General features: G+C 45.7%; 1 protein-coding gene across 16 annotated transcripts in view; it reads right to left on the bottom strand.

Annotated features, from left to right (window-relative positions):
• Positions 1-2,535: 2,535 nt before the first annotated feature.
• Positions 2,536-27,001, bottom strand: part of ZNF578 (zinc finger protein 578) — a 65,579-nt gene continuing 41,113 nt past the window's right edge. For 5 of the 16 annotated variants that reach the window (XM_063701606.1, XM_063701607.1, XM_055370387.2 and 2 more), the window contains 3 exons: positions 19,547-19,628; positions 16,672-16,798; positions 4,567-10,864 (listed from right to left, as the gene is read on the bottom strand). In XM_063701606.1, coding sequence (XP_063557676.1) covers positions 9,282-10,864; positions 16,672-16,798; positions 19,547-19,609 — 1,773 coding nt within the window. In that variant the 5' untranslated portion in view covers positions 19,610-19,628 and the 3' untranslated portion in view covers positions 4,567-9,281. Of the gene's footprint in view, positions 4,457-4,566; positions 10,865-16,671; positions 16,799-19,546; positions 19,629-27,001 lie in introns of those variants that run through there. The other 11 variants (XR_010132036.1, XR_010132041.1, XR_008673948.2 and 8 more) reach the window with 5 other exon arrangements.

Below are 27,001 nucleotides of genomic sequence, written 5' to 3'. Positions count from 1 at the left end.
AAAATCTAGCCCCTTCTTCAGGGCTGAGAGAATTTTGAGCGTGAAGCCATCTCTTGGTCACCAGCTAAAAAAGGACCCCTGAATTCGTCTCTAAGTATGGTGTTTCTCTAACTCGCTCTCTTACAACATTCTGAGCTGCTTCCTCATGTAACACGAGTCTTTAGAAATCAATCCTGTATGTGAAAAATGAAGGGGGCCTGCCCCTCCACACCTGCGGATATTTGTCATCAGGTGGAGATGAGAGACTGAGAAAAGAAATAAGACAGAGAGACGAACTATAGAGAAAAAACAGTGGGCCCAGGGGACCAGCACACTTAGCATGCGAGGACCTGCACCAGCACTGATCTCTGAGTTCCCTCGGTATTTATTGATCACTGTTGTTACTATTTTCGCAAGGGGAGTGCAACAGGGCAACAGGGTGATGGTGAGAATGTCAGCAGGGAAACATATAAGCAAAGGAATCTGTATCATTAATAAGTTTAAGGAAACGTACCGTGCCTGGATTGTGGGGAAAAAGAAAGAGAGATCAGATTGTTACTGTGTCTATGTAGAAAAGGAAGACGTAAGAAACTCCATTTTGATCTGTACTAAGGAAAATTGTTTCTGCTTTCAGATGCTGTTAACCCGTAACTATAGCCCCAACCCTGTGCTACAGAAACATGTGCTATAATGAATCAACATTTAATGGATTTAGGGCTGTGCAGGATGTGCCTTGTTTTTGTTTTGTTTTGTTTTTTCCGAGGGGGAGTATCATTTTGTTACGGAGGCTTAGTGCAGTGGCATGATCTTGGCTCACTGCAACCTCTGCCACCCAGGTTCAAGCGATTCTCCTGCCTCAGACGCACGAGTAGCTGGAATTACAGGCGCCTGCCACCACGCCCAGCTAATTTTTGTATTTTTAGTAGAAACGGGGTTTCACCACGTTGGTTGGTCAGACTGGTCTCAAACTCCTGACATTGTGATCCGCCTGCCTCGGCCTCCCAAAGAGCTGGGATTACAGGTGTGAGTCACCATGCTCAGCCAGGATGTGCCTTGTTAACAATATGTTTGCAGGCAGTATGCTTGGTAAAAGTCGTCGCCATTCTCCAATCTCAATTAACCAGGGACACAATGCACTGCAGAAAGCAGCAGCGAGCTCTGCTCAAGAAAGCCTGGGTACTGTCTAAGGTGGACAATACCTTGGACAGTGTCCAAGGGGGACCCACTGAGACAACCTGAGATATGGCCTCATGGGAAAGGAAAGACCTTACCATCCCCCAGCCGGACACCAGTAAACGGTCTGTGCTGAGGAGTAGTAGTAAAAGAGGGAGGCCTCTTTGCAGTTGAGATAAGAGGAAGGCTTCTGTCTCCTGCTCATCCCTGGGAATGGAATGTCTCCCTGTAAAGCTGACCATTCCCATTGGTTCCATTCTGAGACAGGAGAAAACCACCCGGTGGGTGGAGGTGAGATATGCCGGAGGCAATACTGCTCTGTTACTCTTTGCTACATTGAGATGTTTGGGTGAAGAGAAACGTAAATCTAGCCTATGTGCACATCCAGGCACAGTACCTTTCCTTGAACTTATTCATGATACAGATTCTTTTGCTCACTTGTTTCCCTGCTGACCTTCTCCCCACCTGTTGCCCTGCTACACTCCCCTCGCTAAGATAGTAAAAATAATGATCAATAAATACTGAGGTAACTCAGAGGCTGGCACCGATGTGGGTCCTCTGTATGCTGAGCGCCGGTCCCCTGGGCCCACCGTTCTTTCTCTATACTTTGTCTCTGTGTCTTATTTCTTTTCTCAGTCTCTCACCCCACCTGATGAGAAATACTCACAGGTGTGGAGGGGCTGGCGCCCTTCACTGGATGTGCACGTAGGCTAGATTTATGTTTCACTTTACACAAACATTTCAGTGTAGCAAAGAGTTACAGAGCAGTATTGCTGCCAGAATATCTCACCTCCAGCCACAGGGCAGGTTTCTCCTATCGCAGAATAGAACCAATGGTCGGCTTTACACCAAGGCATTCCATTCCCAGGGACGAGCAGGAGACAGAAGCCTTCCTTTTATCTCAACTGCAAAGAGGCCTCCCTCTTTCACTACTCCTCCTCAGCACAGGCTCTTTACAGGTGTCAGGAGGGGGGATGTAAGGTCTTTCCATTCCCACAAGGACATATCTCAGGCTGTCTCAGTGGGTGGAAACCTTGGACAATACCCAGGCTTTCTTGGGCAAAGGTCCCTGCAGCTTTCCGCAGTGCACTGTGTCCCTGGTTAACTGAGAATGGAGAATGGTGATGACTTTTACCAAGCATACTGCCTGCAAACATATTGTTAACAAGGCACACCCTGCACAGCCCTAAATCCATTAAACCTTGATTCAATACAGCTCATGTTTCTGTGAGCACAGGGTTGGGGCTAAAGTTACAGATTAATAGCATCTCAAAGCAGAACAATCTTTCTTAGAACAGATCAAAATGGAGTTTCTTATGTCTCCCTTTTCTACAAAGACACAGTAACATTCTGATCTTTCTTTTCCCCACAGAAAAAAAAAAAAAAAAAAAGATGAGCTTTCATGTTAGAAATGACTCACTCCCTTCCTGGGACAAAAACAGACAGGGGAGACCTCACCCTGTAGAAAGATGGTCCTCTGCTGCCCACTGCACCAGAGATCATGCAGAGATAAGAAAGTCCCACAGGAAGACCTACAAGTGTGTATCTGACCCTGGCCTTCAGATCTCACTCCCCTCCTAGAAAAGCCCCCACACACTAGGCAGCAGTGGGGAGCTGGGCTGGACTGATCTCCCCTTCAGGGCACAGACCCATCCCTAATCAAACCCCATCCAGAGGACAACCCCTCACCTCTCTGTGGATCACAGGCTGAGCTCAGCCATCAGAAATGGAGGATACAGAGCTTCCATGCTCAATGCTGCACACAGATGACAAGCACCTGCACCACTGCAGGTATTACTGAGGGTGGGTTCCATCCCGTCAGAGTAAGAATCCCTGCTAAAGCGGCACAAAAGCTCTATTTGCAAAATGCTCTGCACTAATGTGAAGCCAGGGTTGAGCTCCACTCAGAGGGGGCGAGCCCAGCACAGCCCCGTGTTTTGGCTCTGCCCTCCCCTTGGGGCCTTGTTCTCACTAGGATCCAGACAGTGGATGACAAAGGCACAACAGTAATCACACAGAACAGGCAAGATAGACCAGAGGTGGTGTGAGGGTTGGGCTGTGTGAAAGGAAAATGAATATGGAGCCCCAAATCACTAAGCAAAAGGTAAAAGTCAAGCTAGGAACTGCTTAGGAAACCAGACTCACCTTCTATTCAGTCACCGCTCTGCTCCCTGACATACATGCATATCTGAGTGCCTCCTTTGGCAACGCTAATCAGAAACTCAAAAGGACCCAGCACAGTGGCTAGTGTCTGTAATCCCAGCACTCTGGGAGCCTGAGGTGGGCAGATAACCTGAGGTGAGGCGTTTGAGGCCAACCTGGCCAACATAGTGAAACCCCATCTCTACTAAAAATACAAAAAATTAGCTGGCCGTGGTGGCACATGCCTATAACCCCAGCCACTTGGGAGGCTGAGGCAGGAGAATCACTTGAACCCAGGAGACGGAGGTTGCAGTAAACTGAGATCATGTCACTGCACTCCAGCTTGGGTGGCAGAGGCTGACTCCATCTCAAAAAATAAATTGTAACCATTTTTACCAAAAACACCTGTTTCACAAGCCTCTCCACAGTAACCCCACAGTCTCCATGAGCTTAATGTGCTAAGAATGGTTTAATGAATCTCCTGCTATTATTCAGGTTGATTTCCTATTCTTAAACTAATGATGGAATAACACACCTTGTATCATTCATGTCTGTGTATAAACTTTCCATTCTAATTAGTACGATTTTTGGAGTCAGAGACACACGAACTCAATCCATTACCTAAAAATGTAGTATAAAATCAGGGAGAAAAGATTTTCTGTTTTTGGTTTCGTTTTCTAGAATTTACACGTACTTTGTGCACATTCATACGTGACTCCCATTGGCAGCTGCTCTAATCCTGGTCCACAGAGAGCTGACAGTGCATCCAGATGTGGCCCCTGAACAATCCCTGCTGCCCAACAGCACTGACACCACGGGACCCTCACCCCGTCTCCATCCATGTCTGGGTGTGAGCCCTTCCCAGGACCATGCCCAGTGCAGCCTCTTCCCAAATTCATGTCAGTGGGTCACAAGAGATGGAATCTAAGCGAGATGAGAGGGACTGAAGGAAGACATGGGTGTGAGCAAACCTGTCAGGCAGGACACTTGAGACCCAGAGAAGATTCCCAACTCCAAGGCCCAGGGTTTCTGAGAGGAAGGAGACAGAACAATCCACCGAGAATATCATCTTACCTGAGGAAGAGCCATTCCTGACTCCTTTGCTTTCCTCTTCCTCTTCCAGGTTTCTTCCTCACGTACCAACAGTCTTTAGAAGTCAATCCTGAATGTTAAAAATGTTGTTTATTGCTCAGAGTCAACATACCCCCTCCCTGGAACACAACCACACATACAGTGTCACACTCGTCCGTGTGAAGAGACCACAAAACAGCCTTTGTGTGAGCAACGAGGCTGTTTATTTCACCTGGGTGCAGGCGGGCTGAGTGTGAAGAGTCAGCAAAGTATGGTGGGATTATCATTAGTTCTTATAGGTTTTGGGATAGGCGATGGAGTTAGGGGCAATGCTTTGCGGGCAGGGGGTGGATCTCACAAAGTCCATTCTCAAGGGTGGGGAGGATTACAAAGAGCCTTCTTAAGGGTGGGGGAGATTACAAAGTACATTGATCAGTCAAGATGGGGCAGAAATAAATCACAATGGTGGAATGTCATCACTTAAGGGTATTTTCACTTCTTTCATGATCTTCAGTTGCTTCAGGCCATCTGGATGTATACGTGCAGGTGACAGGAGATACGATGGCTTAGCTTGGGCTCAGAGGCCTGACACAAAGGAGACCTCACCCTGAGCAAATACAGTCCCCCCTGCGGCCCTCCTCACCATGGAGGATAAACTCCTACAGGGAAACTCTGGCTCCCCTTCTGGAGAAGCCCACACACACATGCTGCAGCAGTTGGGAACTGCGCTGAAATGAGCTCCCCTTCAGGGCACAGACCCAGAGTTGAGGAAACCCCATGCAGAGGCTGGTTGCAGTGGCTCATGCCTGTCATCCCAGCAGTCTAGGAGGCCGAGGTGGGTAGATCATTTGAGCTCAGGAGCTTGAGACCAGGGGTGGGAGGGCATGGCAGAGAGCTCTGAGCCTAGACCTGAAGGAGGAGAAAGAGACAGGGTACAATAGGGTAAGAGCAGGGATGATGACCTGAGACAGGAAGGGTTTTGATGTTTGGGAAAAGAGAAAAGCAAATATGACTGGGGCAGAGGGATTCATGAGATGAGGGCAAGCTCCCAGGAGGAGGCTGGACACTGGCAGGGGCCGTGAACACAGGGCTGTGGAGCCACAGTGAGGAGTTGGGCTTTTGTCCTGGGGAACATGGGAAGCTGGTGGAGGGTTCCCTGCCAGGGATGACGTGACCTGCTTTAGATTTGGCTGTGATGTCCTCATACAGAGAAAGGCCCCGAAGATGGTCTCTGTGTCTGAGTCTACACCTCTGTTTCTTCCATTCCTCTGCTTTTGTTTTTCATTTTGAGGGCACTGCATCCCATTGAAAATTCTAATCACAACTGGGCACTCCTCAAAAAAAAAAAAAAAGCCACACCCAGACACGCACTCCATTTTGCCAATCATTTCAAGGGCCAGGGACACTCGGGTTGAGCTTTTCTGGTCAAGCCCCTCGTCGCCAAGTTGCAGGGAGGCTCACTGGGGCTCAGATCGGAAGACATTTTCACCAAGTTACCCTGAGAAGGTCTGAGATGAGTGAGAAGGTGTCTAAAGTCTTACACGGGGTCCTGGAAGGGCTAATGGCAAAGGTTGCTCTTATCACCCCCATCCTTGAAAATTAGAGAAGCCTCTTTCACAAACCTGGGCTAAAGAAACTTCTTTTACAAGGTTCTGATGACACTGATTCCTGACAGTTAATTCTTCCTTACAAAAAACTCACAGGAACATTTATAAAATGCAGAAGTGTGAACATACAGCTATTGACCTTGGAAACAGTGAAAGAGGGTCAGCTGTAGAACTAAGAAATAAGCAAATTATTTCAATCAAGAATACATGAGTGGTCAGGCACAATGGCTCACGCTTGTAATCCTAGCATTTTGGGAGGTCGAGGTGGGCAGATCACCTGAAGTCAGGAGTTCAAGACCAGCCTGGCCAACATGATGAAACCCTGTCTCTACTAAAAATGCAAAAAATTAGCCGGGAGTGGTGGAGGGCACCTGTAATCCCAACTACTCAGTAGGATGAGGCAGGAGAAATCACTTGAACCCGGGAGGAAGACATTGGAGTGACACCAGATCGCACCATTGCACTCCAGCCTCAGCAACGAAAGCAAAACTCCATCTAAAAAAAAAAAAAAAAAAGAGTCTCGACGCGGTAGCTCATGCCTGTAATCCCATCACAGTGGGAGGCTGAGTCGGGTGGATCGCGAGGTCAGGAGTTTGAGACCAGCCTGACAAACGTGGTGAAACCCTGTCTCTACTAAAAATACAAAAACTAGCTGGGTGTGCTGGTGGGTGCCTGTAATTCCAGCTCCTCAGGAGACTGAGGCAGGAGCATCACTTGATCCAAGGAGGTAGAGGTTGCAGTGAGCTGAGATCGCACCACTGCCCTCCATCCAAGCTGACAGAGCGAGACTCCATTTCAAAAAAAGAAAAGAATACATGGGTGCTTTTGGAGCAGCGCTCTATGACACTCCAGCCCATGTTTCAACATTTTTCCAGAATGGACCACAAGGCCTTGAGAGGGAAACACGCAATAAATAGCTCCCAGCTCAAGATTTTTAACAAATGACATAAGGAAAGAAAACTGAAAAACAGACTAACTGCTTAAACAACATTTTGATGTTTAGTTAAAAGGTCACTGACATCTATACCAAGTACACACTGAAACAATCAAACTTAAGTAGTAGGTACCACAGCCTTCCAATAAACAACAAAGACTAGAAAGCATGCAGACCTCGATCTGAACTGGATGCAACTAATTTCAAACAGCAACTCTTTTGAAATTGTTGTAGGAAAAAAATCTCATAAATTTTGGGGTCAACCGGAAAATAACTGGAAAATATACAAGTACAGAAATGAATGATGTGAGCTGATTACAGGATGCTGCAAAGGCATCTTTCAGAAGTCATTATGTATTAAGAAATAAAACTATTAAAACTGAGATATATCTCAAACTCAAACTGCAAAAAAGAAAAAATAAATAGAGAACTGAAGAGGAACCAGAAGGAAACAAAAGGGAAGTCTATGATACAACGAGAACAAAAGCATTTTTGATGTCTCTGTTTTTTTCGTTTGTTTGTTTGAGATGGAGACTCACTCTGCCACCCTTGCTGCAGTACAGTGGCACGATTTTGATTCACTGCAACCTCTACCTCCCAGGTTTAAGTGATTCTCATGCCTCAGCGTCCCAAGTAGCTGGAACTAAAGGTGCACACCCCTACCCCTGACTAACTTTTGTATTTTTAGTAGAGATGGGGTTTCACCATGTTGGCCAGGGCACTCTTGAACTGCTGATCTTAGATGATGCACTCACTTCAGTCTTCCAAAGTGCTGTGGGATGAGACACCCCGGGTTTGATATCTTTTTTTTTTTTTTTGAGACAGACTCTCACTCCGTCGCCCAGCCTGGAGTGCAGTGGCATGATCTCGGCTCCCTGCAAGCGCCGCCTCCTGGGTTCACACCATTGTCCAGCCTCAGCCCCCCGAGTAGCTGAGACTACAGGTGCCCACCACCATGCCCGGCTAAGTTTTTGTATTTTTAGTAGAGATGAGGTTTCACCGTGTTAGCCAGGGCGGTCTCAATATCCTGACTTCGTTATCTGCCTGCCTTGGCCTCCCAAAGTGCTAGGATTACTGGCGTGAGCTGCCACACCCAGCCTGATATCCCTTTTAAAAACTACTATGGTATATCCCTTTTAAAAAGTACTATCTCAAAAAAGTACTATCTCAAAAAAAAAGGAAAAAAAAAAAGGAAAAGAAGAAACAATGCCAGGCGCGGTGGCATATGCCTGTAATCTCATCACTTTGGGAGGCTGAGGTGGGCGGATCACCTGAGATCGGGAGTTCGAGACCAGCCTGACCAACATGGAGAAACCCCTTCCCTACTAAAAATACAAAAAATTAGCCAGGCGTCGTGGCATATACCTGTAATCCCAGCAACTAGGGAGGCTGAGTTAGGAGAATCGCTTGAACCCAGGAGGCGGAGGTTGCTGTGAGTCAAGATCGCACCATTACACTCTACCCTGGGCAGCAAGAGCAACACTCCATCTCAAAAAATAATAATAAACAGGCTGGGAAAACTGGCTCACATCTCTTGGCCATGCTTGTTTCAAACTCTTGACCCTCAAGTGACCTATGTGCCTTGGCCTCCCAATGTGCTGGGATTACAGGCATGATCCACTGCACCTGGCCCAATCCTCTTAACATAAACACTTGAATGTCAGTTAAGGCTTGAACTCAATGTTAAGTCAACACAAACTCAAGTCAATGCTGAATTGACTCCAATGTCAATTAATGCTTGATGGTTTGCTATACTCACTGCATTGGGAACAGTTATCTCAAAAATGAATTTTCTGATGTTCTGCAAGGAGTGACCTCGGACTGAAGACCTTGCCACACTGATGACATTTGTAAGATTTCTCTCCAGTAGGGATTCTCTGATGTCTAATGAGGTGTGAACATGAAGTAAAGGCTTTGCCACACTCATCACACTTGTGACATTTCTCTCCTGCATGAATTCTCCTATGTTTTGCATAGGATGAAGCTTGACTGAAGACCTTGCCACAGTCATGACATTTGTAAGGTTTCTCTCCAGTATGAGTTCACTGATGAACTGCAAGGTATGAATGATGTCTGAAAAATTTGCCACATTTATTACACTCGGAAGATCTCTCTTCATTATGGATTCTCCAATGATATGCAATCGTTGTAGCGTTACTGAAGACTTTGTGACAATCATTACATTAGTCAAGTTTCTCTACACCATAAATGGCCTGATGGTAAGTGTTGACTGGTCACTAAAGGCTTTGCCACACTCATTACAATTGTAAGGTTTCTCTCCAGTATGAATTCTCCTTTGTCTTTTAAGGCGTGATCTGTGACTGAAAACTTTGTCACATGCTTCACATTTGTAAGGTTTCTCTCCAGTATGAAGTCTATGATGACATGCAAGGCTTGATTGATGAATCAATCAAGTGATTGTGAGCCTTACCACACTCATTACACTTGTAAGGTTTCTCTCCGCTATGAATCCTAGTATGGTTTGCCAGATAAGAATGGCACATGAAAGCCTTGTCACAAACCTTACATTTGTAAGGTTTCTCTCCAGTATGAAGTCTATGATGACGTGAAAGGTGTGACTGTACATTAAAAGTCTTCCCACATTCATTACACTTGTAAGGTTTCTCACCACTATGAAGTCTACGATGGCATGGAAGAGATGACCTGTGACTGAAGGTCTTGTGACACTCATTACACTTGTAAGGTTTCTCTCCAGTATGAATTATCTTGTGTCTCTCAAGGTTTGATTTCTGACTGAAAACTCTGTCACATTCTTCACATTTGTAAGATTTCTCTCCAGTATGAAGTCTATGATGACGTGCAAGGCTTGACTGATGAATAAAAGCCTTACCACAGTCATTACACTTGTAAGGTTTCTCTCCAGTATGAAGTCTATGATGACGTGAAAGGTGTGATTGTTGATTAAAAGCCTTGCCACATTCATTACACTTGTAAGGTTTCTCTCCAGTATGAATTGCCTTATGAATTACAAGGGTTGAATTTTGACCAAACATCTTGCCACACTCATTACACTTGTAAGGTTTTATTCCAGTATGAAGTCTACGATGGCATCTAAGGGATGACTTGTAACTGAAGGACTTTCCACATTCATTACACTTGTAAGGTTTCTCACCAGTGTGACATCTATGGTGGCATGTAAGGGATGACTTGTAACTGAAGGACTTTCCACATTCATTACACTTGTAAGGTTTCTCACCAGTGTGACATCTACGATGGCATGTCAGGGATGACTTGTAACTGAAGGACTTTCCACATTCATTACACTTGTAAGGTTTCTCACCAGTGTGACATCTACGATGGCGTGCAAGGTATCGCTTCTCATTAAAGACTTTGCCACATATATCAAATTTATATTGTTTTTCTCCTAAATGGATTATCTGATGTTTCCTTACAAATGAGCTACAATTAAAGGCTTTGCCAGTCTCATTACATTGGAAAGATTTTTCTCTCATGTGTACTTCCTGTTTTTGTGTGAGTAATGATGAATGGAAAAAATTATTCCCATAGTTATTAGGAGTATGTGTTTCAGGCCTACAAGAAATTCTTTGGGATGTTGAAATTGAGGAAGCATCGTTGACAGACTTCTCCACTTGATTAGCAATTTTCTCTTCGGGCTGAAATATGTGGAGTTCAGGAAGATGCGAATGAAAGCTTAATCCAAGCTGATCTTTAATAGGCTTGTTTCCAGCATGCCTTTGATCATGTCGGTCTGTGCTACCCGTCAACTCTTTGATTTTTGGCATGGATGCTTCATGGCCATTTCTTTCATCTTTTTGTGACTGAAACTCAAAGTCATGAATATCTTTTTCAATTTCCTGGAAGCAAAAATCTCCAATGTGATGACTTTCATGTCTTTGCAACATCCCTGTGTGGATCACTTCTCTATTGCCTTGCCCTGTTGACAAGACCTCCTTCATCGTGCATTTGGAAGAGATATCTACAAAATATAAACACGAATACGTTTCCAATTAAGTGCAGATGGTAAATCATACTGAAGTGTGTAAATATGACACAAGAAAAAATACTTATTTTAAACTTCCCAAACATGATCTTCAAAGTTTACGAACACAAAAGTAGTAAGATTCTTTAATAAATAACAGACAATTACATGTCCTTCAAATCAAGTCTATAAAAGCTTATTTCCTATATCATGACAAAATACTGACAGGGCACAAACATGTGTAAGCCTAAAGTAAGGAGTATTTTTCCACTGTGACCCTACAGTGTATCACAGTTTGCAAAAAACATATCACTGTCACATCAAGGAAGAGAAAAATATATACTCTTCATATTTAAACCATATTTACTGTGTACAAATAAATGCAAAAAAAAAAAAAAAACACCACACAATATACTATATTGGTAAATAATCCACAACAAGCTCGTGTAAGGATAACCAAATGCAATGGAAATTCTGTATTATCAAACAATTATAGCACTGAGAAGATAAGAAAAGATTACAAAAATTAGCCAGGTGTGCTGGCCCGTGCCTGTAGTCACAGTTACTCAGGAGGCTGAGGCACAAGAATCACTTGAACCGGGGAGGCAGAGGTTGCAGTGAGCCGAGATGTCACCACTGCACTCCACACTGGGCGACAAAGTGAGACTCTGCCTCAAACAGAAAAAAAAAAGGAAAAAAAAGAAAAAAAAGTTAATACAATACTTTTCTCAATAAATGTCATAAAATTACATATATCCACACAGAACAGGCACATAGTGACTTTTGAAACCATTTTTTGTAGTTTTATTTTTTTGAGACAGAGTCTTGCATTCCAGCTTGGCGTGCCATGGTGCCATCTCAGCTCACTGCAACCTCTGCCTGCTGGGTTGAAGTGATTCTCCTGCCTCAGCCTCTTAAGTACCTGGGATTACAGGCACACACCACTATGACTGGCTAGTTTGTGTGTTTTTAGCAGAGACCAGCTTTCACCATGTTGGCCAGGCTGGTGTCCACCCCCTTTGGCCTCCCAAATTTCTGGGATTGCCGGTGTGAGCCACTGCATCTGGTGGCACTTTTGACATTAATGAGTGGAGTATGTCAGTTATATTGCATACCACATACTGAAAAGCCATACGCAAAATTATAAAAATTAATTAATAAAATATTGTAACCCATGAGAAAATCAGCAAGCAAATAAGTACATTTATACAGCCTGCAGAATTCTAAACAATTCCCTCTTAAGAAAAAAGCCACAACATCTACTTAACCACCAGCACACAATATAAGAACTGAAATACATGTTAAGATCACTACCTTCTGATGTATGAGGTCAAGAAAATACACAGCATTATAACGAATAAGAACTGACTAACGGCTGGGCACGACGACTCACACCTGTAATCCCAGCACCTTGGGAGGCTGAAGCAGGTGGAGCACGAGGTCAGGAGTTCGAGAACAGGCTGGCCAACATGGGGAAACTGCATCTCTACTAAGAACACCAAAACATCAGCCGGGTGTGGTGGCGGGTGCCTGTTATCTCAGCTACTTTGGAGGCTGAGGCAAAAGAATCTTTTGAACCCAGGAGGCGGAGGTTGCAGTGAGCCGAGATCGTGCCATTGCACTCCAGCCTGGGTGACAGGGCAGGACTCCATCTCAAAAAAAAAAAAAAAAAAAAAAATTGACTAATAGTGTAGAAAACTGCAATTATGATGTCACAACTACAGTTATGTTCGTATTGGCTAAAAGCGATTATCAGATTTCTTTTTTTTTTTTTTTGAGACAGAGTTCCACTCTTGTTGCCCAGGCTGCAGTGCAATGGTGCAATATCAGCTCACCACAACCTACGCCTCCTGGGTTGAAGCAATTCTCCTGCCTCAGCCTCCTCAGTAGCTGGGATTACAGGCATTCACCACCACACCCGGTAATTTTGTATTTTTAGTAGAGATGGGGTTTCTCCTGTTGGTTAAGTTGGTCTTGAACTCCCAGCCTCAGGTGATCCACCCACCTCGGCCTCCCAAAGTGCTAGGATTACAGGCGAGAGCCACCGCGCTCGGTCCACTATCATCTGATAGTGGACCAATAGGACCAACAGGATGTTCCTGCAGATGGGGCCTTTTAGAGAATTTGGTCATGGGTGTTGACTAATTGTGAATAGGACTAAGGCTTTTAATATCTTTCTTTCTTTTTCTCTCTTTCACTTTCTCTTTCTCTCTCTCTCTATTTCTTTTGTAATGGAGTCTTGCTCTGTCACCCAGGCTGGAGTGCAGTGGTGCAGTCTCGGCTCAATGCAACTTTGCCTCCCGGGTTCAAGTGATTCTCCTGCCTCAGCCTCCCAAGTAGCTGGGACTATAGGCATGCACCACCACGCACAGAAAATTTTTATATTATTAGTAGCAATGGGGTTTCACCATGTTGGCCAGGATGGTCTCGATCTTTTGACTTTGTGATCTGCACTGCGCGGCCTCCCAAAGTGCTGGGATTACAGGCATGAGCCACCGTGCCCCGCCTCTTTATTTATTTTTGATTCAGAGTTTCACTGTTGTTGCCCAGGCTGGAGAGCAATGGTATGATCTCGGCTCACCATAACCTCCGCCTCCCAGATTCAAGTGAGTCTCCTGCCTCAGCCACCCGAGTAGCTGGGATTACAGGCATGTGCCACCACTCCCGGCTAATTTTGTAGTTTTAGTAGAGATGTGGTTTCTCCACGTTGGTCTCAAACATGGAGGTCGGCTGGTCTCAAACTCCCGACCTCGTGTGATTTGGCTGTCTCAGCCTCCCAAAGTGCTGGGATTACACTCATGAGCCAGCTCGCCCAGCCAGGACTAGTGATTTATAAAAAGAGACAGTAAAGAGCTGGTTGCCTGCTCCTCTTTCCCCCATGTCAGGACACTGCAGGAAGGTGGCTGGGCTAAACCACGAAGAAGGCTCTTACCAGGAGCCAATCTAGCTGACATCTTGCTCTTGGATTTCCCACTTTCCAGATTAATGAGAAATAAATTTCTATGTCTTAAGCTTTCCAGTTTCAGCTATTTCTTTTTTTGTCTGTTTTTGAGACTGAGTCATGCTTCATCACCCAGGCTGGAGTGCAGTGGCACGATTCTCCTACCTAAAGAGAGTCTCATGCCTCAGCCTCGTGAGTAGCTGGGACTACAGACACATGCCACCATGCCTGACTAATTTTTTTGTTTTGTTTTGTGGCAAACGGAATCTAACTCTGTCATACAGGCTGGAGTGCAGTGGCGTGATCATGGCTCACTGCACCATCCGCCTCCCAGGTTCAAGTGATTCTCCCGTCTCAGCCTCTCAAGAAGCTGGGATTACAGGTGCATACCAACATGCCCAGCTAATTTTTGTGTTTTTACTAGATATGGGGTTTCACCATGTTGGCCAGGCTGGTCTCGAACTTCTGACCTCAAGTGATCCACCCATCTTGGCCTCCCAAAATATTGGGATTATAGGCGTGAGCCATCACGACCATCCAGTTTTTTTTAATTTAGTAGATTCAAGGTTTCATTATGTTTGCCTGACTGGCCTCAAACTCCTGACCTCAAGCCAACTGCCCACCTCAGCCTTTCAAAGTGCTGGAAATAGAGGCATAAGCCACTGCGGCTGGCCAGTCTAAGCTATTTCTAACAGAACGATGAAATGAGTGAGACAGGAAAAGGGGCATCTCATCATCAACATCACCAAAGGCTGACAAATCTTATTAAACAAAGGAAGTTTAGAGTCTGTACCGTAAAACTTATAATATATGAAGCCATCTAATAATATTCACTTGTTTTAAAAAGCAGGTGGATGAATCACTAGTAGAAACTCCATCTCTACTAAAAATACAAAAATTAGCCAGGCTTGCGCCAGGCATAATGGGCAGGTGGATCAAGAGATCAGCAGTTCAAGACCAGCCAGGACAGTATGGTGAAACACTGTCTCCACTAAAAAAATACAAACAAGTATTAGCCAGGCATGGTGGTGAACATCTGTAATTTCAGCTACTCAGAAGGCTGAGGTAGGAGACTGCTTTACCTGGGAGGTGGAGGTTGCACTAAGCTGAAATTGCACCACTGCACTCCAGCCTGGGTGACAGAGCAATACTCCATCTTAAAAAAAAAAAAAAGAAAAGAAACTGTACCTTTAATAGAGATGTGGTTTCACCATGTTGGCCAAGCTGGTCTCAAACTCCTGACCTCAGGTGATTCACCCACCTCAGCCTTCCAAAGTGCTGGGATTACAGGCATGGGCCACCGCACCCAGCCTGGTAGTATTGTTCATAATAGTAAAGAGAAAAAACCAACCCAGATATCCATCGACAGATAAACATATGAGGAAAATGTGGTATACACATAAAATGGAGTATTATTCAGCCTTAAAAACAAACTCGGATGGGGCCAGGGGTGATGGGTCATGACTGTAATCCCAGCAGTTTGGAATCCAAGGCAAGTGAATCACGTCAGGCCAGGCTATCAAAAGAAGCCTGGCCAACACGGTGAAACTGCCATCTGTAATAGAACTACCAAAAATTACTAGGTTGTGGTGACACATGCCTGTAATCCCAGCCACTCAAGAGGCTGAGGCAGGAGAATCACTTGAATCCAATAGGTGGAGGGTGCAGTGAGCCAAGATCAAGCCACTGCACTCAAGGCAGGGAAACAGAGTGAGACTCTGACTCAAAAAAAAAAAGCAACATAGAAACTAACAAGTTGAAAGCCACTGTGTCTGAAGGAAATGACAGTAGAACTAAACTATGGAAACCTCATTCAACCTCACAAGCTCCCTCAATAAGATTGATGAAAACCATATCTCTTACAGGGTTGACCCTACAACAAACTGAACATAGGTTTTCTTGTTAAAAATGAACAATGGGCCAGGTGCAGTGGCTCACGCCTGTAATCCCAGCACTTTGGGAGGTTGAGGAGGGTGGATCACAAGGTCAGGAGATCGAGACCATCTTGGCTAACACGGTGAAACCCCGTCTCTACTAAAAATACAAAAAAAACTAGCTGGGCGTGGTGGCGGGCACCTGTAATCCCAGCTACTCAGGAGGCTGAGGCAGGAGAATGGCTTGAACCCAGGAGGCAGAGCTTACAGTGAGCCGAGATCGTGCCACTGCAGTCGGCCTGGGTGAAAGAGCGAGACTGTCTCAAAAACAAAACAAAACAACAACAACAACAAAAATGAACAATGACATATATTGGTGTGAAAAATGTGAAATGAACAAGAGTTCAGTCAACAGCCTCATACATATGAGGCTGTGAGCCCGAATGATGTCCCCGCTAGGAGAAATTTCAACACCACTGACTGCTGCTTAGAGAAGATGATCATTAGTTTATGGGATGAACATTGTCACGGTGCCAGTGAGAGATGCTTCTGTGATGCTCCTCAAAAACCAGAATGAGCTGGGCATGGTGGCTCACGCCTGTAATCCCAGCACTTTGGGAGGGTGAGGTGGGCGGATCACCTGAGGTCTGGAGTTAGAGACGAGCCTGACCAACATGGAGAAACCCCATCTCTACTAAAAATACAAAGTTAGCTGGGCGTGGTGGCGCATGCCTATAATCCCAGCCCCTCGGGAGGCTGAGGCAAGAGAATCACTTGAACCCAGAAGGTGGAGGTTATGATGAGCCGATATACCATTGCTCTCCAGCCTGGGCAACAAGAGCAAAGATCCATCTCAAACCAAACAAACAATCAAACAATCAAACAAAAAAACCACGTATGGGGCAAAATCACAAAAGAGAATACAAAACCAGGAAGAGCCAAGACAGACAAGAGCAGACTCCTCATGTCTGCAGGGACATTTTCCTCACCCACAGCCTCCAGGTTCCTGTAGTTCTCCAACATCACTTCCCTGTACAAAGCCCTCTGTGCAGGGTTCAGGAATTTCCACTCTGCCAATGAGAATTCTATAGCCACATCCCTGAAAGTCAAGCGTCCCTAAAATGAAACACACATTTCAACAAAACATTATGGAGGATTGAGTTATCACCTTCACAGGAAATGAGAAAAGAGAAAATAAGTATTTCTTTGATCGAAGACTGTGTTGTGACAAAATCACGTTAAGGTATTTTTGAATATTTTTTTCTCTATAGTTGCATTTTATTGTACTTTTCCTTGAAAGATTTTAAGATCCCATAAGTCACTATGGAAGTCTCGATTTTATGGACAATATAAAAACTATATAAATAAAAAGGAAACACAGGGCTGGGCATGGTGGTTCACGCTTGTAATACCAATGCTTCAGGAGGCTAAGGTGGGCAGATTATTTGAGGTCAAGAGTTCGAGACCACCCTGGCCAATGTGGTGGAAACCTGTCTCCACTAAAAATATAAAAATTAGACGGGCATTGTGGCAGGCACCTGTAATCCCAGCTACACAGGAGGCTGAGGCAGGAGAATCACTTGAAGTCAGGAGATGGAGGCCGCAGTGAGCCAAGATCGCAGCACAACACTCAATCCACAGCAACAGACTGACACTCCATGTGAAAAAAAAAAGCAATGCCAAGCAGTGGCTCTCACCTGTAATCCCAACATTTTGGGAGACCAATGTGGGCAGATAATGTGGTCAAGAAATCGAGACCATCCTGGCCAACATGGCAAAACCATGTCTCTAATAAAAATACAAAAATTAGCTGGGTGTTGTGGTGTGGACCTGTACTCCCAGCTACTCAAGAGGCTGAGGCAGGAGGATCGCTTGAATCCGGGAGGCAGAGGTTGCAGTGAGCTGAGATTGCACCACTGCACTTTAGCCTGGCAACAGAGCAAGACTCCATCTCAAAAAAAAAAAAAAAAAAGCAAACACAGGGTTTTTTCTACAGACATGTCAGATATTATGTTCAACATACGAGCTGATATTTAGTCTCTAGATGAGCTAAGATACAAGTGGTGTTTCAGAGAGGACAAAGTCGAATGGCTTTCAAAGAGAAGTCCGAATCTAAAAACTATCATGATTGGTCAGTCTCAGTGGCTCATGCCTGTAATCCCAGCACTTGGGAGACCGAGGTGAGTGGATCACGAGGTCAGGAATTCAAGACCAGCCTGGGAACATGCTGAAACCACATCTCTACTAAAAATACAAAAAACTTAGCCAGGCGTGACAGCGAATGCCTGTAATCCCAGATACTCCGGAGGCTGAGGCAAAAGAATTGCTTGAAGCCGGAAGGCAGAGGTTGCAGTGAGCTGAGATCCCGCCACTGCAATACAACCTGGGCAACAGAGAGAGACTCCATCTCAAAAAAGTGCAGAGTCCAGCCAGGCTGGCTGTCTCCCATCTGGAATGCCAGCAATTTGGGAGGCCAAGAGGGGAGGATCACTGGAGGCCAGGATATCAAGGCTGTAGCAAGCTATGATTGCATTACTGCACTCCAGCCTGGACAACAAAATAAAAATACAATATAAAAAATAAGGCCAGACATGGTGGTGCACACCTTTAATCCCAGCATGTGGGGAGTCCAAGACAGGCAGATCACAAGGTCAGGAGTTTGAGACCAGCCTAAAGAACATAATGAAACCCTGTCTCAACTAAAAGTACAAAAACTAGCTGGGTGTGGTGGTGCATCCTGTAGTCCCAGCAACTCGGGAGGCTGAGGCAGAAGAATTGCTTGAAACCCAGAGGGAGAGGATGCAGTGAGCCGAGATCCTGCCATTGCACTCCAGCTTTGGTGACTGAGTGAGACTCCATCTTAAAATACATACATACATATGGTGACCCATGCCTATCACTCAGGCTCTTTCGGAGTCTAAAGGAGGGATTAGTTGAGCTCAGGAGTTTGAGGCTGCTGTAAACTCTGAATTGTGCCATTGTACTCCAGAACTAAGCCACAGAGCAACACCTTCTCTCTCCCTCTCTTTTTCTTTTGAGACAGAGTCTCGCTCCGTTTCCCAGGCTGGACTGCAGTGGCAAAATTTCAGTGTATGGTAACCTCCACCTCCTGGGCTCAAGTGATTCTCCTGCCTCAGTCTCCTAAGTAGCTGAGATTACAAGCATGCACCGCCACACACAGCTAATTTTTGTATTTTTAGTAGAGATGGGGTTTCACCATGTTGGCCAGGCTGGTCTTGAACTCCTGACCTCAAGTGATCTTCCTGCCTTGGCCTCCCAAAGTGCTGTGATTACAGGTGTGAGCCATCGCACCTGGACCAACATCCTGTCTCTTAAAACAAAACAAAAAGTTTGGAGACAGAGACATCTTGATCTACTAGTGTGGCTTCAAATGCATTACCAAATAAGATACAAAATACCTCCCCTTATTAGTCTCCTTTCCCAGAATTTGTCACATATCTGGGCACATTAACATATGTATTTCATATGTAGTTTCTCTAATCTGGTCCACAAAGAGCTGACATCCAGATGTGGCCCCTGAACAATCCAGGCTGCCCAGCAGCAATGACATCAACGGGCCCACACCCCATGTTAATCCATGTCTGGGTGTGAGCCCTTCCCAGGACCATGCCCAGTGGAGCCTCTTCCCAAGTTCATGTCACTGGGTCACAGGAGATGGAATTCTTTTGAGCAAATGAGAGGAACTGAGGGCAGGCATGGGTGAGTGCAAGCAAACGTGTCAGGCAAAATGCTTCAGACTCAGAAAAGACTGGCTGCTACAATACATTACTACAATACAATATAATACTACTACATTTCAGAAAGGAAAGAGACAGATTAATCCACAGAGGAATATCACTTCACCTGAGGAAGAGCCATGCCTGGCTCCTTTCCTTTCCTCTTCTGAGCTGCTTCCTCATGTAACATGAGTCTTTAGAAATCAATCCTGTATGTGGAAGAAAAATAAGACTTCAGGTTATAAATGACTCACTCCCTTCCTGTGATAAAAACACAGGAACGGGGAGACATCACCCTGTACAAAGAAGCCCCCCCCACTGCCCACTGCACCAGAGATCATGCAGACATAAGAAAGTCCCACAGGAAGACCTATAAGTGTATGTTTGACCCTGGTCTTCAGATCTCGCCCCCCTCCTGGAGCAGCCACCACACACGAGGCAGCAATGGGGAGCTGGGCTGGACTGATCTCCCCTTCAGGGCACAGACCCATCCCTGATCAAACCGCATCCAGAGGACAACCCCTCACCTCTCTGTGGATCACAGGCTGAGCTCAGCCCTCAGAAATGGAGGACTCAGAGCTTCCATGCTCAATGCTGCACACAGATGACAAGCACCTGCGCCACTGCAGGTATTACTGAGGGTGGGTTCCATCCCGTCAGAGTAAGAATCCCTGCTAAAGCGGCACAAAAGCTCTATTTGCAAAATGCCTCTAGACTCTAATGTGAAGCCAGGGTTGAGCTCCATTCAGAGGGGGCGAGCACAGCACAGCCCCACGTTCTGGCTCTGCCCTCCCCTTGGGGCCAAGTTCTCACCAGGATCCAGACAGTGGATGACAAAGGCACAAAAATAATCACAAAGAGGCCAGGCGCAGGGGCTCTCGCCTATAATCCCAGCACTTTGGGAGGCCGAGGCGGCTGGATCACAGGGTCAGGACTTCAAGACCAGACTGGCCAACATGGCGAAATGCTTTCTCTACTAAAAATACAAAAATTAGCTGGGCATGGTAGTGGGTGCCCATAATCCCAGCTATTCAGGAGGCTGAGGCAAGAGAATTGCTTGAAGCCAGAAGACAGAGGTTGCAGTGAGCCGAGATCCCACCACTGCACTCCAGCCTGGGTGACAGAGCAAGACTCCATCTCAAAAAAAAAAAAAATCACACAAAACAGTCAATGTGGACCAGAGGAAAATAAATCTTGGGGCCCCAAATCACTAAGCAAAAGGGAAAAGTCAAGCTGGGAACTGCTTAGGGAACCAGACTCCCCTTCTATTCAAAGTCACCCCTCTGCTCCCTGACATACATGCCTATCTGAGTGCCTCCTTTGAAAGGCTAATCAAACTCAAAAGAAAGACCCAGCATAGTGGCTCAGGACTGTAATCCCAGCACTGTGGGAGGCCGAGGCAGGCAGATCTCTTGGGGTCAAGAGGTCGACACCCTCCCAGCCAACATGGTGAAAAGACATCTCTACTAAAAATACAAAAATGATCTGGGCATCTACTTGGGAAGCTGAGGCAGGAGAATCACTTGAACCCAGGAGGCAGAGGTTGCAGTGAGCCAAGATCGTGCCACTGCACTCCAGCCTGGGTAACAAAATGGGACTTCATCTCAAAAAAAAAAAAGGAAACTCAAAAGATTGCAACCATTTGTGCCTCAGTTCTCTGTGACCTAAAAGCCCCTTCCCTGCTTCAAGTCTTCCTGCCTTTGTTTAAAGTTCTCCCAACTTCCCAGACCAAACCAATATACTTCTTACATACATTGATTTATGTCTCATGTCTCCATAAAATGTATAAAATTAAGCTCTGCGCCGACCACCTTGGGCAAAATAAACTTTCTAAATTAACTGAGATCTCTGTAAGATTTTCTGGTTTCACAGCCGCAGTGTCAAATGAGGGCTGTGGGAGATCACAAAGGAAACCCGGAGAAGATGATATCAGAACAAGGACCTAGGAAAGAAACGCTGCTTGTCACTTGCAGCTGAGGGGAAGAGCATCCTAGAGAGAGGGACAGCTCAAGTGAAGGCCCTGAGACAGGAGCAACCTCAGCCCCAGGAAAAGGAAAGCGGCCCGCATGGCTGGAGCAGTGGAAGAGAGGAGGGCACAGGTAGGAGATGAGGTCAGAGAGGTCCTGGGGGCACAGACCCACAGGAACATGGTCTTCAAACATGTTTCTCCCACAACCCAAAAGCATTTTGAAAGTCGACTGTGATCCCAGCTACTCGGGCGTCTGAGGCAGGAGAATCCCTTGATCCCAGGAGTCAGAGGTTGCCGTGAACTGAGATCGTGGCATTGCACTCCAGCCTGGGCCACAAGAGTGAAAATTCGTCTCAAAAAAAAAAAAAACAATTTGGAAGTGATGTATCTTCTCACTCTTTTCACATATACATGTACGTTTCTCTATGTATTATAAATTACAACACTTACAAATAATGTAATGTATTTCCCAAATTTAAAATACGTGCTGTCAAGTTCAGCTAAGTTTTTGGAAGTACACAGTCACTCTCATCTGAGATGTGCAGACTGCAAGGGAATGTGTTTGGGGATTTAGGAAGTCACTTATGGACACCTGAAGGTGGGGATGCCTGTTTGATGTCCCAGGAGAGAGCTGAGGAGACTACTGGACACAGGATTGTGGAGCCCAGGGTTGAGGCCTGCAGGGGATATGGAGTCGTGTAGGTGGGTGAAAGCTGTGAGATGATAACCTTCAAGGTGATTTGAGTCTAATCCCCTGTTTTTGCTCATCTTGGAGAACTGGAATTCATTTGAAATTTGAGTTAAAACTGAGCACTATCCTCTCCCAGAAGAAAAGTCACACACTGTATTTTGTCAGTCGTTTCAGGGGTCAGTGTCACTGACTGAGCTTTTCCGATCTTATTCCTCACCTCTATGTTACAGGTGGGCTCACTGAGGCTCACAGCGGGAGACATTTCACCAAGTTATCCTGAGAAGCTCTGAGGTGAGGAGGAAGGAGGTGTGGCTGATTCCAATGTGATGGCCTGAAAGGGCCAATAGGCTGCCTTGGTCTTCCTCCTCTAGAAAATTCCAAGACCAGCCAGGAGTGGTGACCCACCCTTGAAATCCCAACACTTTGGGTAGTTGAGGCAGGCCAATCACTTGAGCCAAGAAGTCTGAGACCAACACGGGCAACATAGTAAACCCCATCTCTAACAAAAATACAAAAAATTAGCCAGGCCTTGTGGTGTGCATCTGTGGTTCCAGCTACTTGGGAGGCTGACGCAAGATCACTTGAGCCCGGGAGGCAGAGGTTGCAGTGATCCAAGATTGTTCCACTGCATTCCAGCCTGGGTGATAGGGTGACACTCTGTCTTACAAAAAAAAAAAAAAAAAAAAAGCGGCCAGGCAAGGTGGCTCATTCCTGTAATCCCATCATTTTGGCAGGCCAAAGTGGGCAAATCACAAGGTCAGGAGTTCAAGACCATCCTGGCCAATATGGTGACATCACGTATCTACTAAAAATACACAAATTACCATTCTGGCTAACACGGTGAATGCCCATCTCTACTAAAAATGCAAAAAATTCTCTGGGTGTGGTGGTGGGTGCCTGTAGTCCCAGCTACTCCGGAGGCTGACGCAGGAGAATGGCATGAACCAAGGAGGCAGAGCTTGCAGTGAGAGGAGATTGCGTCACTGCACTCCATCCTGGGCGACAGAGTGAGACTCCATCTCAAAAAAAAAAAAAAAATACACAAATTAGCCAGGCGTGGTAGTGGGCACCTGTAGTCTCTGCTACTCGGGAGGCTGAGGCAAAAGAATTGCTTGAACCCGGGAGGTGGAGGTTGCAGTGAGCTGAGATCATGCCACTGCACTCCAGCCTGGGCGACAGAGCGAGACTCCATCTCAAAGAAAAACAAACAAACAAAAATTCCAGGACCATCTTATATACCTGAGCAAAGGAAACTTCTTTCGAGTTGTAAGGTTCTGATGGCATCAATCCCAAACATATCATTACTCACTCCCAGAAAAATGTTCAAAATACACCATGTGCACACACAGCAATAGGTGTTTAAAACACTGAAAAAGAGGCAGCTGTAGAAATGAGATCTGAGCAAATGCTTTTCTCATGAACACATGGGCTCTGCTAACCCAAGGTTCCAAGTCAATCCAGCCCATCCTTCAACATCTGTAGAGAATATTATGGACCAGAGGGACTTGAGGGGGACACTTACTTAGAAGCTCACAGATCACCATTTTTTCAGATGACATAAGAAAAGAAAATGGAATAGGCTACTTTAACTAAATTTTCATGTTAGGATAAAGAAAAAAGGTCCTTGATATCATTATCAAGTACACACTGAAACAACCTAACATCATATATCACATAGTAGAAAATGTTTTCAATATATGATAAAGACTAGAAAGCAAACAGACCTCAATGTAAACTGAACATGATTTCACAGAGAAACAATTTTAAAATGTTCAAAAAATATAGATGTAATGAAATCTTGGGTCAAAGGAGAAATAGTTGAAAATACATCATACTTTGAAAACAATAAGGCCGGGCATGGTGACTCACACCTATAATCCCAGCACTTTGGGAGGCCAGGGCAGGAAGACCACCACAAGGTTAGCAGTTCGAGACCTGCCTGGCCAACATGGAGAAACTATGTCTCTACCAAAAATACTAAAATTAGCAGGGCATAGTGGTGCACAAGCACTTTGGGAGGCCGAGGTGGGCGGATCAAGAAGTCAGGAGTTTGAGATCAGCCTGGCCAACATGCTGAAATCTGTCTCTACTAAAAGTACAAACATTAGCTGGGAGGGTGGTGGGCGTCTGTAATCCCAGCTACTCAGGAGGCTGAGGCAGGAGAATCACTTGACCCCGGGAGGCGGAGGTTGCAGTGAGACAAAATCGTGCCACTGCACTCCAGCCTGGTTGACAGAGAGTCTCAACAAATAAATATATATATCTAAACATTAGCCAGGCCTCGTGGGGCGTGCCTGTGGCCCCAGCTACTCCGGAGGCTGAGGTGGAAAAATCACTTGAGCCCAGGAGGTTGCTGCGGCACTGAGATGTGATCCTGCCACTGCACTCCAGGCTGGACAACAGTAAGAGTGTCTCAAAAAAATAAAAATTAAAGGCTGGGTGCGGCGGCTCATGCCTGTAATCCCAGCACCTTGGGAAGCTGAAGCAGGAGGATCACCTGAGGTCAGGTGTTCAAGACCAGCCTGACCAAGATGGAGAAACCCAATTTCTACTGAAAATACAAAATTAGCCGGCCATGGTGCTGCGTGCCTGTAATCATAACTACTTAGGAGGCTGAGGCAGGAGAATCACGTGAACCCCAGAGGCGACGGTTGCAGTGACCGAGATTGCGCCATTGCACTCCAGCCTGGGTGACAGAGCAAGACTCTGTCTCAAATAAATAAATAAATAACAACTAATGAGGCCGAGCGCGGTGGCTCACGCCTGTAATCCCAGCACTTTGGGAGGCTGAGGCGGGCGGATCACGAGGTCGGGAGATGGAGACCATCCTGGCTAACACGGTGAAACCCCGTCTCTACTAAAAATACAAAAAATTAGCCGGGCGCGGTCGCGGGCGCCTGTAGTCCCAGCTACTCGGGAGGCTGAGGCAGGAGAATGGCATGAACCCGGGAGGCGGAGCTTGCAGTGAGCCGAGATTGCGCCACTGCACTCCAGCCTGGGTGACAGAGCGAGACTCTGTCTCAAATAAATAAATAAATAACAACAAATGAGGCCGAGCGTGGTGGCTCATGCCTGTAATCGCAGCACTTTGGGAGGCCGACGAGGGTGGATCACGAGGTCATGAGTTCAAGAACCATCTTGCCAAGATGGTGAATCCTGTCTCTACTAAAAATACAAAAATCAGACAGGTGTGGTTGTGGGCGCCTATAATCCCAGCTGCTCGGGAGGCTGAGGCAGAAAATTGCTTGAACCCGGGAGGCAGAGGTTACAGTGAGTCCAGATCGCTCCACTCCACTCCAGCCTGCGTGACAGAGAGAGACTCCATCTCAAAAAGAAAAACAAAAAGACAACTAAACTAATTAAATGAGGAGGAACTAGAAAAAAGGAAACCAATTACAAAAAGAGAAAAAAAGCACTTTAATACTCCTTTCATCACGTTCCATATAGTAACAGAGTCAGTCACTTCTTACCCTACTTCTCTTCCCCCACTCCCGACCCCAGCCATGAAAAGGGAAGAGGGTGATCCACAACTAATGAGTCAAGTCACTGTCCTCTGGCTGAAGAGGGGTTGCAGAGGGAAGCTGGCCTCTGACGCCATCATTATAAAATGCACCACACTTAGACACAGGAGTTTGGCAACTCTCATTCTCATCTGTATAATTTAAACTAATTTTAAATTTGTTACATTATAAAGAGAGAAAACAACATGTCATCACTTCATCATCACATCCAATCAACTCACCGCTCATCTGCACTCAGGGTCCCCCTTCATCTTCATTACTGCTTCCCTCCATCATTTTATACATAGCCCTTTCTCACTTTCTCTCTCCATCTGTTTCTTTTCTGCATTTCCCCCTGGGCTTCTGCTCATTTTATGCCCCTCTCCTGTTTTGCTCCATTCTTTTTTGTTTTTTTTTGAGACAGAGTTTCGCTCTTATTGCCCACGCTGAAGTACAATGGTGCGATCTCAGCTCACCACAACCTCTGCCTCCTGGGTTCAAGTGATTCTCCTGCCTCGGCCTCCTAATCCAAAATTAGCAGGGCATGGTGGCCCATGCCTGTAATCCCAGCTACTCAGGGGGTAGTATCGCAGGAGAATCGCTTCAACCCTAAAGGCAGAGATACTCATTAGCCAAGATTGTGCCATTGCACTCCAGCCTGGGCAACAGGAGCGAAACTCCACCTCAAAAAACTACTACTAATAATAATAATTAGTATGTAGGCCGGGCGCGGTGGCTCATCCCTGTAATCCCAGTACTTTGCAAGGCCAAGACAGGAGGAACCTTTGAGCCCAGGATTTTGAGACCACCCCGGGAAACATACTGAAACCCTGTTTCTACAAAAAAACAAAGAAAAAAAAACTACTAGCTGGGCTTGGTGTCTCACACCTGTGGTCTCAGCTACTCAGGAGACTGAGGGAGGAGGATTGCTTGAGCCTAGGAGGTCGAGGCTTCAGTTAGAGTAGATAACACCATTGTACTCTTGCCTGGGCAATAGGGCCAGACCCTGTCTCAAAATATTAATTAATTAATTAAAAGTATTACATAATAACAGAAAGTGATTTTTTTCCCCACATCACTGCCCCACTTCCTACCCCACCCTGGGAAAAGGGAAGAGACTGACTCACAATTGAATGTCATTGCCCTCGGGCTGAATAGGGATTCCAAGTGGAAGCTAACCTCTGATACCAAGATTTCTAGAATGTACATGACTCACAGATAGGACTTTTAAAATTCTAAATCTCATCTGTATAATTTAAACAAGTTATTAGATATATAGACAGAAGTCAACATGTCACAACTAATCATATCCAATGAACTCACACACTCATCTGTACCCAAAGTCCCCAACCCTTTTTTTCTTTTAAGACAGGGTCTTGCTCTTTTGACCAGGCTGGAGTACAGTGGCATGATCTCTGCTCA

The sequence above is a fragment of the Gorilla gorilla genome, chromosome 20, assembly GCF_029281585.2.
Source record: "Gorilla gorilla gorilla isolate KB3781 chromosome 20, NHGRI_mGorGor1-v2.1_pri, whole genome shotgun sequence".
Lineage (NCBI taxonomy): Eukaryota > Metazoa > Chordata > Mammalia > Primates > Hominidae > Gorilla > Gorilla gorilla.
Note: the sequence above shows the minus strand (reverse complement) of the source record. Positions and strands in the feature narration are given on the sequence as shown.